Source organism: Strongylocentrotus purpuratus, unplaced genomic scaffold (genome assembly GCF_000002235.5).
Source record: "Strongylocentrotus purpuratus isolate Spur 01 unplaced genomic scaffold, Spur_5.0 spur5_scaffold_12, whole genome shotgun sequence".
In the NCBI taxonomy this organism is placed as follows: domain Eukaryota; kingdom Metazoa; phylum Echinodermata; class Echinoidea; order Camarodonta; family Strongylocentrotidae; genus Strongylocentrotus; species Strongylocentrotus purpuratus.
The window spans coordinates 17,375,228-17,390,096 of NW_022145597.1; the positions used below are offsets into that span (position 1 = coordinate 17,375,228).

At 36.7% G+C, this 14,869-nt stretch overlaps 1 protein-coding gene across 4 annotated transcripts in view; it reads right to left on the reverse strand.

Moving 5' to 3' along the window:
• LOC591290 (protein FORGETTER 1) overlaps positions 1-14,869 on the reverse strand; it is a 45,120-nt gene that overhangs the window by 18,436 nt on the left and 11,815 nt on the right. For 3 of the 4 annotated variants that reach the window (XR_004063543.1, XM_030981956.1, XM_030981957.1), the window contains exons 7-17: positions 9,108-9,176; positions 8,348-8,430; positions 6,700-6,809; positions 6,262-6,314; positions 5,617-5,680; positions 5,296-5,386; positions 3,810-3,957; positions 2,875-2,985; positions 2,315-2,408; positions 806-925; positions 45-133 (exon numbers count right to left, since the gene is read on the reverse strand). Coding sequence is in view for 3 of the 4 variants with exons in the window: in XM_030981956.1 (XP_030837816.1) it covers positions 45-133; positions 806-925; positions 2,315-2,408; positions 2,875-2,985; positions 3,810-3,957; positions 5,296-5,386; positions 5,617-5,680; positions 6,262-6,314; positions 6,700-6,809; positions 8,348-8,430; positions 9,108-9,176 (1,032 nt within the window). In the remaining variant the exon portion in view is untranslated. The remainder of the gene's footprint in view (positions 1-44; positions 134-805; positions 926-2,314; positions 2,409-2,874; positions 2,986-3,809; positions 3,958-5,295; positions 5,387-5,616; positions 5,681-6,261; positions 6,315-6,699; positions 6,810-8,347; positions 8,431-9,107; positions 9,177-14,869) is intronic. The other variant, XM_030981958.1, reaches the window with a different exon arrangement.

The following is a 14,869-nucleotide window of genomic DNA, read 5'->3' on the forward strand; positions in this document are numbered from 1 at the left end:
CCAATGAGATTCTTGGAGAAAGGAAAATGATTTATAATTCTTACCTATTCGGCATATCAATCTTCTTGACAAATCCTAGTAACAATTCCTTGGCTTGACTGCACCACTCATCTACCTCAGGCTCTAAGCCAGTCTGCAAGAAGGAAAAGATAATTGCAAATTATATGAAAACAAATTTTGATTCTTTCCATTCACAGTTACTTGTCGTTAAGAGACTTAAGAGAAAGTTTGCATTATCTTCATCCAGAATGCTATAAATTACACAAAATATATCAGCAGAAGAAGCAAAAGTGACAGAAAAACAATCAAACTGGAGTCTATTTCTGTTGCAGTCTGATGAATAAGAACAATTAAAAAAAAATAAGAAGTAAAGTCTCTAAATTGGCGATTACAATTATGATTTACATTCTCTTTTTTCACAAATACAAAATTGCAATCAATGTTTTGATGCAATCTTAAAGGCCAAATGAGACATGAAATCATATTTACAATTCATACTCTATTCAAATATGAGGAAAAAAATGGAGGTCTCTGTGCATCCCAAATAGCTATAATGGATTTTGTATCTATGTTTTTGCCCATAAATGCTATGTATTACAAGAGCTCGCGCGCACAGACATTCATCTGGAACGGACGCTCAATCCGTTATTAATGGTCATAAAGAGATATCAATTATCATTCACATATAAAGGTTTATTAAATTCATATTCTGATTAAAATGCAAGAGGGATGAATGTTGCCAACTTGAGACAGCAGAGCAGAGTCGTCTCGATCTGTAAACAATTCCAAATTGCAAAGGACTTACTGGATGTACGATAGAGGTCGGAAAATGTTGCTGGATGAACCGGTTCAAGATTTCTCTTGCTACAGACACAAAACCAGGCAGAGTGGTATCGTACTTTGTCATCTCACTCTCAAGGCTTGCCTGAAATAAGGTCACAAGAGAAATGAGATCAGTCTTTTAATAGTGAAAAGATGATCAGCGTTAATACTAATTTATCTTTTTCCCGATGATGTACAGTACGACAGTAGTGTGTAGAACACTGCTTGAATGTAGACATCTTGACATATCAACAATAACAAAACTCTCACGAAAGATTACCGAGAGTCTTTTTTAGGACTCCTCAATCCTCCCTCTCTCTCACATGGTGCACCCACAAGCCTCCTGTATAACAAAACTCTCTAGTGTTATATTCCCTCCTCTCCTCTCATAATCTCTTTGGTTTTTGTCTCTAACATTTACATCCTTTCATTTTTCATTCTTTCTTCCTCTGCTTCTCATAAATAAAGGACTGGACCAGTTGGAGAGAAGATATTCTCTTTACCTTCTTTTTGTTCAGGCACTGAATTAGAATGGGTGTTTTCCTAAAGGTGTTTTGTGAAGATGTTTAAAAATTGAAATTTCTGTCTTAAGGCACTAGATTATTTCACTTGTTCTTTTTACAATGTTCAACCTTCATTTCCTGGCATTTAACACTAACTGTGGATTATGATGCATGAAACAAACACATTTTTTTGTTTTAATGGCATGACGATGTTACTTGATAAAATTCACAGAAATTTAATCTGAATTGGTGTACCCGGTATATGATAGTCTGGTTTTACAACATATCCTACAGCAACCATCGCTCCGCAGTCAATTTCTACACTGACCAATGTCAAACCTTCAGCCCTGACCTTAACCCTAACCTTAAAACATTAAATAAACCCTGTCCTGAACCATGAGTCTTTAAAATCAAAGCCTGGAGCAATAAGCGAGTTTGTAAATAGCTGTGGACCGCATGACCCCAAAATATCCACAGATCTTTTACACGATGGACACTTCCCACATGTGCATTTTAGAATAATCACTGCTGAAGTGATGGAGTTGCTTCATGAATACCTTTTGTTTGCCTCTTGAGAAGAATACTTCCACCTGTGTATCAGATAAATGTACTGTTGGTACATAAATGATATTCGTCTCAATGGTTTTACCCTGACCTTGATCTGCCCATGCGCAAATCCTAATTACGAACTCGCTTATTGACCGGTTTACTAACATATTCAAATTTATGGATGTTTCTTCCCTGGGGACCTGGTGACGAGTTATTCCTTCAACCTGTTGTTAATGAATGAACTACAAAACTTAGAATCCAATCTGTATACATTACTTGTTGCTATGTTGGGCAAGCTTTGGACAATGTAGTCAAGAACAACCTTTGTTTAAAAAGTATGCAAACATTTTAATATGCTAGTAAGCCGGTCTATTGTCACATGAGCAAAAGATAATCTCGAGTCTACAATTCCAAATAATATGATCCTAATTTTGAAATACCTCGCCGGTCGTTTGAAGTCCAATAACGACACATTTCCCTTCTGCTAATGATGTCTTGGCTTCTTGAACAATGGTAGGGACCTTTACGCCAAGACTGTCAAAACAAAAACATTTAAAATGGCAATTAAAATCAAATAAAGAGACAGGAAATTCTAGTAACAGGTTAAAACTTGTGACTTACATTGTCTGAAATATTAGATCATTAAACGTTTACTTATGAACCACGTTTGAAATGCTAAAAGTTTGACGCAAACTCTGCAAACCAAAGACAACCTACTATATGTATAAAGATCACTGTGACAATATTTGTTTCTCTTGAAATGTGTATGACTCCTGTACCTACATTGTAAGTAACAAAATTACTTCCTGAAAAGATGGCATATGTTGTCTCCCCCTGAGAGGTCTTTATAAAAAGATTTGACTGTACATTATAATAATTTTACTACCATTCATGTTTATGATTCTTTGGGGTTTCTGATAATTTTTCTCTCCATCTAAAAGTTTTGAAATATGTCACAGGTAAAAGAAGCTAAAAAGACAGGCTCGCTGGTCCAACTCACCAAAGCTGTTTGAAAAACCTCTGATGGCAAGACCAAAACATAGACCAGATCCTGCCAGGAGCTGTGTTGGTCCTGCCCAGGGCTACCTCCAAAGATCTCTGTACCTCAGCCCTAGACAAAACCAAACATTTGTATTCATAAGAACTAAGAACTTTTAAGAAGCAATAAGCCGATACATTCACAAATTGAGGCTTCCGGTATTACACACCATTTTGTAGCCTTACTGAAAAGGCTGTTGTTATAATCTTTCTTCAAAAGAACCTGCTTATGGGGCGTAGAGAGGAATGGAGGAAGAAGTATAAAAGAAAGGGAAAGAAAGGAACAGATGATAATGGAATGAAGCTGATACTTAGAGTGTAAGTAGATCTATTTGTCATCAAAGTTTTTAATGTGATACAGTGAAAAAAATACACAGGGGGGTCAGGGCGAAATAGCCCCCAAAATGCCCAAAAGCCGCCGAAAATCAGAAAAGAGCCCCCTTAAATTTGCATAGAGTTCAATGCAAAACAAATTTTAGAATGTTATTTTCATGCAGGCGAGGTTGAAAAGTACCGGTAGCCCCCCCCCCCCCCCCCAATTTTTTCCCTGATGTGATATTCAGGGGACAAAATATCAAATATGTTATATCTTTTCGTACAAGTAAGCCATTATCCCTCCACTGACGATTACAACCCTTCTCCCTCCCCCCCCCCCCACCCTTCTCCCTCTTCCTCACTTTCCTTATCATATAAGCAATCATTCATATACATCTAGCACATAGCATATTTGATATCCAAAAATAAATACCTCAAACATTCCTGATACCTTATTTTACCGGCATATTTGTGATGGAGGCATTCCATAACAGCAAATATCAGTTTTCATGCAGTAATAGAAGTTACAAGCCTCAAAGAAAATACACATTCTAATATGCTACCTCTAATAGCACTACCCACCATACATGCGTTGTCATGTCGTACATCTTGACCTGTTCCTCGGTCAATGACGTTTCCACGGTTTCAAACTCCGCCTCCTGGAAGCTCAGGCCACGAGAGACGTACATGCCAGATGCTTTCATTTCCATAGCCAACATCTCCGCGGCACCTTTAAAGAAAACAAGAATCCTATCAATAAATGTGATTATCACCAAGACTACCACTACAGCCAGCACCAAAACACAGCAACAAAGGCCACCACCAAGTTTTTGAACAATTTCAGCATTTATCTTTCAAGAGTAAAATTTTGAGGTACAATCCTTTGTTTTGCTGTCAAATGGGTACCAAATATCTTGGAAGGGAAAAAAGTTTACAGAGAGAAACTTTTTTCTGTTCAGAAGGATAAATATTGCCATCCTCTGTCCAAATGAAAAGGGAACCTTAATTACAAGCATAATGCTTCCACGGTTTCCGCCTCATTACTGCACATTATTGTTAGCATCATTTGTATTTAATGACTCGCCATTAAATCGTTTTTAATACTGTTGTATCAATCGAATGTTATGTACATGTTTTGTTACCTTGTATATGCCTTACTTTATAAATTCTTTTCATATGCAGTTAATGTGGAAATAAAACCTAAATAAAAAAATAAAAAAATAAATAAATATACAGGTGTATCGTTCAACCTTTGTATTCTTGGAAGGGATTGGCCACTCATTGCACAGAAGGGGTCAACAATCAGGTATATTGTCGTTTGGTCTACAACCATTTCTTCTACTACCCTACTGTTCTAGTCCCATATAGTCTAATAACCATTTAATCATAAATAGTAATAATCTTAAAATGATTATTAGACCTGGGGGGTGTTTCATACAGCAGCTCGTAAAGTTACGCATGACTTTACGAACGACTTACGTATGAAAAGCCAAATGGGATGCTCAATCCTTATTAACTGCATCAACCAAAGTTGAACTGTGCAGATGTAGATTAACATTCTAATCATACAAACATTTTTAATGCAAAGTATATTTTTTGGCCATAATTTAATTGAGGTTATTGGAAATATAGTCACACTTTGATAAAACATCAGGAATAACTTTGGGCATCTTATAAGGCACTTCATATACAAGTCGTTCGTAAAGTCATGCGTAACTTTACGAACAGCTTTATGACACACCCCCCTGTGTAGTAGACAAAATGGGTATTATCCATGTGGATAGTAATTTAATTGAGGTTATTGGAAATATAGTCACACTTTGTTAAAACATCAGGAAAAACTTTGGGCATCTTATCCGCGACTTCATATACAAGTCGTTCGTAAAGTCATGCGTAACTTTACGAACAGCTTTATGAAACACACCCCCCTGTGTAGTAGACAAAATGGGTATTAGACCATTGGATAGTAGACAGGCTGGGTATAGACCAAACGGGAATTCACCTACAATTCTACTACAATGAAAAACACTATGTTGGAGATGCTGAATATAAAGTCATGTTAACTTACCAAGTCCTTTCCTGGTGATGGTGTCCAGGAAATGCTCAAAGGTCTTGAAAGAAGCTCCTTCGCCCCAGAGGCCCAACCTCTCCATGAAAGCCTATCAGATATCAGCAAGCCATATCATTGTTATATACACCATTCATATATTCTTGTTCATTGTTTGGTTGAAAGTGTGTCACATGATCAAAAATAAACAAACTATTTTGCAAAAAGTACTATTTACGGCTCCCAAGACGTAAATAGTACCTCAACTAAAAATAGTACCTCAACTAAAAGTAGTACCTCAACTCAACCCTTTTTTTTTTTTAAAGAGACGAGTCTACTTACCATGTTTTTCACATCTGTTACTCCGGTAGCACTGCAATAAACAACTCTCGCTTTTGGGAGTAACCTGAGCAAAAAATTAACAAGTGTACAGATGAAGATAGAAGTCATAGGAGGACCAGATTTTATGATTTGAATGTACTGAGAGTAGCAAGTGTGGGGGAAAATGCCTCCAGGCAACAGTATTGCATTTCACTTTTATTGCTATTATTATTATTATTATTATTAAGTAGTTGGCATCACCTGTGCCAGGGAGGTGAAAAAACGAACTGAATCACTGTAACCCTCGGGTCTCTCCTTCCGATATAACCGATTGGGGGTGTGCAGGTGGACCACTTTACACCAAGATTTCCCCCTGCTCTTATACGAATAGTGCAGTGGGTTCTTAACGTGCAAAGGTGGTGACTCTCCTCTACACAGGGCCTCCATTTAACGTCCTATCCGAGGGCAATTTTGTGCACCCTGACCCATTTGTGCTCCCACTCCTTTTACAACGTCATATTCTTATTATGTATTTTTCTCTTGCCATAGTTTTATATCTGTGCTTGGTCAAATAAATAATTGTACTTATGATTTTACCAAAAAAAGAAATAACCCCCAACATAAATAACATTAATCCAGCCATTACACAGAGTCACAAAAACTAACCTTTGGATTGATGTCACGGCCATTGCAATTTTTGTGCTGTTCTTTTCTTTGCCCTGAAAAAATTAAACAAAGTACCGAATAAAAAGTACATCAAAGGAGGAAGTAATAAAATGTATACACTTGTTTGTATCATCTTGTTTTGCAACAAGTGGACAGCTTTGCACAGGTGCACTTCAAAAAGCTGCCAGATCAAATTGTAAAAGCCAGGATAATATTTTCAAGGGCAATTTGACACCACATGAAAATATAGCTCCAATATGAATTAAAAAAAAAAAAAATTTAATCAAGTGGACTGGCAGCAAAACTTAAGAATTGAATTGAATAAAATTGTCACTGCAAAGAGATGTACATAGATTTCAAAAGGCAAAGAAATCAAACTGATATTCACAACTATTGAAAAGAAAAGATACAATAATATAAAATGTAGACGCTACTCACCGGGATGAAGTGTTTAGCTTTGTGACATTCATCGAAGATGAGACATCCATCAAACTGATCTCCCCCACACCACTCAATCAGCTGCTTTAAACGACTCTGACGTCCAATCACTGAAACAAACAAAAAAAACAAAAAAATAATATTCATAATGTCTTGTTTACCTAAGGTAGCCTCATCAGAATTCATACTGTTCTTCCTGAGGGCCCTGAAATCTTCTTCTTCTTCTGTTTTAGCAATGGCGATTAGTCAGCTGTGACTATTGTTGCCAATATACTTTGCGTCACGTGATTATATCTCTCATTTTTGTATTATTATTATTTCTTTTATTTTTTTTGTTTTATATTTATCTATCATTTAAAATTTGGGTGACAACATGACTGATCACTGCAAAATTTGCATAAACTTCAAGCTTTCTTCATTGAATTTTCCAAAGTCATAGCTGTCAACTGTCAAAACAGTTCACAACAAAATATATTGTAAATGCAATACAGATCCTGATTTGCTCTTGTAAATTGAGTGACAACTTGACCAACCGCTGCAAAATTTGCATAGACTTACTAAAAGCATTCTTCATTCAATTTTTTGCTGGTCGAAGCTTCTTGTTTGGTAGTGGGTATACAGGGCCAATTTTTCTTACATCCACACATTTTCTTAAAGCCTGTCTGTACTAGTTTGGCCAAGGGGGATTAGACCTCCCTGCAAGGTTACTACTGACAGGTGGTAATATCTCATCGAATCACCTCTCAATTAACGTAAGAAAAGAGGGACCATGGGGGACCAATGGTCATCGATTAGGCAATGTTTGCTATATAGAGGGCACAAGTAGCTATAAGTAGTACAGTGGGGCTTCAATTAAGGAAACAGCAACCATAAACTCATTCAAGTCTTCTCTTAAAACTCACCTGTTCAAACTGCTTTTGATTAATTCAATATTCACACATTTCATCTTTGTCATTTTATGTACCTTTCCTTAGTGAATATTTGTGTCAACTTGTTTCTTCAATGTACTCTCATGTATTGTTCATAAGCTCTTTATTGCAATTAAATCTTATTATAGTTTCCATTTTTCATGTATTGATATGGCGCTTTACAAATAATCATTTTTAATTTATCTTCATTATTATATCATTATTATTATCATTATCAGTATCATATCATTGATATGCAACCAGACCTTCAATTGTTACATGTTGACTTTCTATGAGGCCAGATATTTGAAGAAAGGACAGAACATCAGAGATGCCAACCTGAGTATCCTAAGAAACTGAGTATCCTAACAAATCAGATTTTGGAGAGAAAAATCAGACATTCACAAAAACTCGACACTACCACTGGCTCGTCGGCCCCGGGCCAGTAAAATTTCAGAAAAATGTTTGCTCGGTCATTAAAATTTAATGAGAAAATTGTAAAGCAAAGTTTTTGTTGGGGTTGCGGGGATTTACTTGTACATGTTTCTATGCGATTTTGCGTTTTTTATGGGTTTAAAAAAAAAATATTTGAAAAAAAAAGATGAAAAATCGTGTTTCAAGATTATAAGATCGTATTTCACTCTTATTATCGTACTAAATACGATTAATCGTACTGGTTGGCATCTCTTGAACATGTACGTAAAGAGCGTCATTAAATGCTGCAGAAAAGAAATACTTACCACCTTTTTGCACTGATGATACAAGAGTTGCATACGTGCTGAATACGACACCCTCCTTCATACTGGCAGACAGACCAAAAGCCCTATTAACAAGAGAAAAATACAAACGATGTAATATTAATAAATTATTTAATTCCAAAGAAGATATAGGGAAGGGATTACAATTAGGATTTTGTTTTAGATTAGGTTGTAGATCAAGGGTTAGTGTTACACATAATTTTTGTCCAGGCTTTAAGTTAAAAACTTTTTTAAAATCTTGGATATCAAGCAAGAAGATAAAGAATCTACCGGTACAGAGCACTTAAGTTACATTTACATTTTTTCTAAGTGCTCAACATAATTAACCTACAGAAATTAACCTTTTAAGAAAACTTATGGCATAAAAACATGTTAATATGAATATACATACAGTTATTATAGATAAAAACTAATTTATTCATACCCTTACCAAGTTTTGTAAATTTGTAAGTATGTGAAAAATCTGATTTGTGTATTAAGGTGGTAATTTATGTATCTTGAGAATGTAACATATTAAAGCTCATATTCAACAAAGGCCAAATCTTTCATGTTTGAGTTACGAAATACACAAAAAACATCAAATTTACAAGGGGTATGAACAAGAGCATGTGTTGCACAAACTCCACCACAGGACGACATCAAATAACTGCATACACAAAATGTTTGTAGAGTTGTGACATACACACGTATTAAAAGTCTGCAAGATACCTACAGTGTAGCATCCACTTCTTGTGTTCCTTACCTTGTTTCCCTATCCAGATGCTGACACCCCTCTATGATTTTGATATGACATCCAAGATCATTGACGTCTCTGGGTGAAGAAACACAGTAGTTCATGAATAACTTAGCAAGCTCAAATATCTTTTTTCTAAAAATTATGATTTGAATTTGTTTACCAGATTATCAGTCACATGAAAGTATAATTTGGGTATAGCTAGAATATTTAAAGTAAACTTTAAAATACTTTGCTTGTTAAAGGAGTTTGAAAGAAAATAAGGGATAATGTAAAACACTGTGTACTGAAAGACCATATGTGACCCGGCACCACAAAACCAACAAAAAGTCGCAACCAGCGATTCTCCGTAATCAGCTAAAATGTCAATTTAGGTGAAAAAAATAGATTTTTGTTTTTTTGCATTTTCTGAAAGAGTGGTCTTTTCTGTACCTAGTATCAAAATTTGGAAGTCTAAAACATAGTAGAAGTAGGTATCACAGAAGAGCTGCGTTGAGTGGGGACACACAGAGCTCAACCACGCAAATTCTCTCTTTGTGAAGGAAGATTTTCATATCATGGGAAAAATAAATATTATAAAATTATATGTCTCTCGAAAGCTCAGGATTCTGTCTTTCATGTCATGTCATTTTCATCAAAATCCATTAATTACTTACGACACAGTTGCTTGAGATTTACCCTCTAATTCGTACGGTCTCACTTCGTTTGTCGCCATTTTTTTTGACGGCCGATTTGTATCCCTAGTTTTAGCTCAATTCGCTTGAACGCCATTCGTCTTTGAGTTTTAAAAATCCACTGGTTGGAAAGAGCACATCTTAAGCTTTATTTTCATATAAAAACTGATGGGGGTATGTTTCAAAAAGATCGTGAAAAATCAGAGTGAAAAGTTTGAAACAATTTTTCTATATCAGAAAACATACTTTTAATTCAATTTGATACGAGAAGAAAGAGAATTTACTGGAGAAGACGATCATGTAAATATTAAGAATGACCGCTAGATGGCGCTAGAGCGCGAATCCGGTTAGTACAGCTGTACTCTGTGTATAATATGCACTGAGCGAGAGTGACTACAGCGAGCAAGCCCCCAGCTTCGCACGCGGACCCGACGGGGAACGTGGCGGCCACGTGTCGCATCACCGCACCCGCCGCTTGCCGTCCCATCAAGATCCGAAACGGAGCATGAATCTGAGGCTTCAAATATCGAAACTGAGGCAGGATTTGCAGCATTTGGAGAACAAATTAGTAAATACATATATATTTCGACGGAATTATTATGCTATCGTAACCTAAACAGATTTTAAAGCGATCACAAGACCAATAATACATATTTGTGTTTTTCCACTCGCAATTTTTCTCACACGTCATGCGAGTGAACTTTGAATTTCAAAGTGACTTTTTAAGAAATTCAAGAACAAACTTGTGTAATCTTTGTCAATTTATAGAGTGAAAATTTAATCAAATTTTGTCAGAAAAAAAATATTTTGTGTGTTTCAATCTACATCAAAAAACTGTAATGACGGCTTTTCTGATCTTTGGATAATAATTATTAAATTCCAATTAAATTCAGGCAGTGTCTTTTCAGTAATCATATCTGATTGATGCACGTCTGTATGAAAACCCAACGACACACACACACACACTCGGTGATAGCTCGGCGGCCGTGCACCGCCCATACTGAGTCTAATGCTGACTCTTCTTCCATCTACAAATCACTTCTGTACAACTACATGTACTAGTACTGGTAGTGCATTACCATGTATAGAGAATTGTAAGAACACATCTGTTAGAGTAAAAGGCTACTCAAAGGCATGTATCTTGTATTATAAGAATGCTAGTCCTACTTTTCACATCCCACTTCTTATCAGTGGCGATATTGAAGTTAATCCAGGTCCGTCACCCAATATGTCAGCAGATAAGAAACATGCTATTGATAAGAAACATGCTATTTGTAGTGATAATAATACAAAATATATGTATAGTATTCCAAACCTCTTACAGCTTAATCCTTACAACGTCCACTCAACGACGCCTTTTAATAAGAATCTTCGCATCAATGAAGTGACATGGCAACAAATCACATCTCTACATATCAATAGAGTAAAGAAGACACACAGAGGAAAAAGATCAGGTAGAGAGCAGAGAGAGAAAGCTGAGAAACTGTCAACCAACAACACTAACTTGAACACTAATTTGAACACTAACTTTTCGAGTTCGAACATAAAATTTGCCATGTTGAATGCGAGATCAGTGAGGAATAAAACCGCTGATCTCGCCGATTACGTTCTCGAACATGACCTGGACATTGTTGCTATTTGCGAAACCTGGCTATCACCCGACGATGCTGCTCCGATAGGCCAGCTGACACCACGTGGCTTCACTTTCAAGCACATACCCAGAACTGGCAGACGAGGAGGGGGAGTAGCGGTGCTGTTCAAAAGTCAACTTGATGTCAGAATCCTGGACTCCCCAAATATAACATCATTTGAAATGATCCAGATGACCATGAACCATAAACACAAAATGTTACATTTGATTGTCGTTTATCGTCCACCAAGTCTAGCACAGCTAAAGACTTTCTTGGATGAGTTCTCCAATGTTCTAGATGGGCAGCTGTTATGCTCCTCCGACTTGCTTATCACAGGGGATTTCAACATACCCATGGACTCATCAACTACAAGTTCGAAGTCCTTCTCCGATCTATTATCGGCCTATAATCTGGCTCAACATATAGATGAGCCAACCCATAATCGTGGTTATGTATTAGATTTGCTCATAACCCATAAAGATAATACTGTACAACTTATTAATATTGGTGTTAAGGAAGGTATATCTGATCACGCAGCGGTAATGTGCGAATTGACCATTCCTAAACGATCTACTAAGAAAAAGCTTGTTACAACACGGAACTTGAAATCTGTAGACCCAAAACAGTTTTTAGATGACACTCATGTAAAGTCTCTTATATCAACCGGTTCTCATGCAAATAGTGTAGATGAAGAAGTTAATTTGTATAATACCTTACTCACATCTGCACTTGATACGTTGGCACCTGAGAAGCAGCTCCGTGTTACAATTCACCCGAATACTGAATGGTATAACCAAGAAATAGCTCAAGCAAAACTGCTTCGTAGACAATTAGAAAGAAGATCAAGGTCCACCAAATTGGAGATTCACAAGCAGATGTATCGTACCCAAAACAACATGTAAAAGCCTTGATTAAGATTGCTCAGTCACTCTATCACTCAAAAAAAGTTGAGGATTGTGGGAAAGACACAAAGAAACTGTATAAAGTTGCTAATAATTTACTACATAGAAAACAACCATCTCCTTTACCAGAACATCTCACTCATGGTGATCGGTTGAAGCTTGCCAATTGTTTTAATCAATATTTTGTAAATAAAATTCTAACAATCCGACAATGCTTCCAAACGCATGTTGTACAGCTAGATGACACTGTTTGTGAAGTCGAATCAGAGTTGAGTGAGTTTCGGTCGGTCACTATCAGTGAGATAGAAACATTTATCAAGAACTCACCAAATAAATCATGTGAGCTTGATCCAATCCCGACAGATTTGGTTAAGAAGTGCAGCACAGTCTTGGCACCTGTCATCACAAGCATTATTAATGCTAGCCTTAGTTCAAGTATTGTCCCACAGGTTTGTAAGACAGCTGTCATCCATCCAACCTTGAAAAAATCGGGCTTAGATCAGGAGTGTCTCAAGAATTACCGCCCAATCTCAAACTTATCTTTTTTGAGTAAAATGCTGGAACGGGTTGTTTTCTCACAACTGACTGCATATTTGCGAGATAATGAATTGTTTGACCCATGTCAATCTGCCTACAGGCCTGGTCATAGTGTGGAAACATTACTTGTCAACTTAACTGATACTATTTTTAGAGAACTGGATTGCGGTAATATTACTGCTCTTGTTATGTTAGATATGAGCTCAGCTTTCGATACAGTAGATTACTCTATCCTGACTCGAAGGCTGAAATCATTAGGTATCAAGGGTACCGTCCTTAATTGGTTTATATCATATCTCTCTGAACGATCTCAGTATGTAAAAATTGATAACTCTACCTCTAGTAAAACTACTATGAAGTATGGTGTACCCCAAGGTTCGGTAGGAGGACCACTGCTCTTTTCTCTTTATATGCAACCAATCAGCAAGATATTTCACAAACATTGTATTAGTTACCATTGCTACGCAGATGACATCCAAATTTATCTTTCTTTTAAACCTACAATGTCTTCACTGTCCTCAGCCGTTTCAAAACTTGAAAAATGTCTAGAAGAACTGAAATCCTGGTTAGTATCTAATGGCCTTAAGCTGAATGATGATAAATCTGTGTTTTTATTATTAGGTTCCAAGCACATGTTAGGGAAGGTTGACTATCAATCGTGTCATCTCCATATTGGAATAACATAACACATGTTCAACAGAGTGTAAGGTACCAATTACGTAATCTAAGTTTCATAAGAAAGTGTTTACATGTATCTAAACCTGCGGCTGAGATCTTAATTCATGCTTTAATTTCTTCTCGTTTAGATTTTGCAAATTCATTGTTCTGTAACCTTCCAAAAAAGATGTCACAAAACTGCAACGACTTCAAAATTCTGCAGCCCGCCTATTAACATTCACTAAGAAATCTGATTCCATATCACCAATTCTCCGTTCTCTCCATTGGTTGCCAGTTGAAAAAAGGATTATTTTTAAAATTATGTTACTTGTACATCATTCAGTTTACTCTCTTTCTTCCCCTGCATACCTGAGCAACTCTGTTTCAAATACAACCCCACACGAAGTCTTCGCTCCTCATCAGACACACTATTACTTAATACACCCAGAATAAAACATGCTTGGGGTGAACGGGCTTTCACAGCCATGGGTCCAAAACTGTGGAATAAGCTCCCTCTAAAATTACGTCAACTGTCATCGACAGAAACATTCAAATTAAGAGGACATTTTAAATTTTTTTTTGGTCTAAAAAAATCGTAACGACTCAGCCAACCGCTGAATAAGCCGGGGGGGGGGGGGGGGGGGGGGGGGGGGGGGGGGGGGGGATAAGAGGGCACTTTTTTTTGGGGGGGGGGGGTCAAGACATTTTTTAATTTTCTCCGTTGGGGGGGGGGGGGGGCACGTCCCTGTTTTTCAGTACATTTTGGGGGAATTTAGGGCTGATTTTAACATATTTTTTGGCCGGGGGAGGGGGGCCAAAAAATATGTTAAAATCAGCCCCCCCCCCCCCCTGGATCCGCCACTGCCATACTTTCTATTTGATGTGCCAAATTCATTCCCCTACCATTAACGGTTTTCAATTTAGGCAGACTTGAAAACACACAAAAAAGCTTAAGGGTGCTTTAAAATATGAAGTTTTAAGAGTTTAGAGCCTTTTTCAAATGCCATTTAAAATTAATTTAAATGGATTTGATGGTCCAAACTTACAGAAATGATTAAGCTATATACATACCCCAGATATGCCGAAATTCAGCCCCACTTCATAAACACTCTTAAATCTAGCCATGTTTCAAAACCCATGAAAACTTGTTCTGGCGACGCAAAAATAATTTTGTCACACGCATCAAAATGGGCTTTATTTAATTATTTGAAAAATTCCACAAAAAAAAATATTTGTCTAAAGAACCTGGAAAAAATTAGGCATGTAGAAATCCATACAGAGAACAGATTTCTTGAAAAGAAAGGTGATTCATCAATTAATTACAAAATTATGTCACCTTGAAAATGGCTAATTGTCAGTAATAGCCTAAT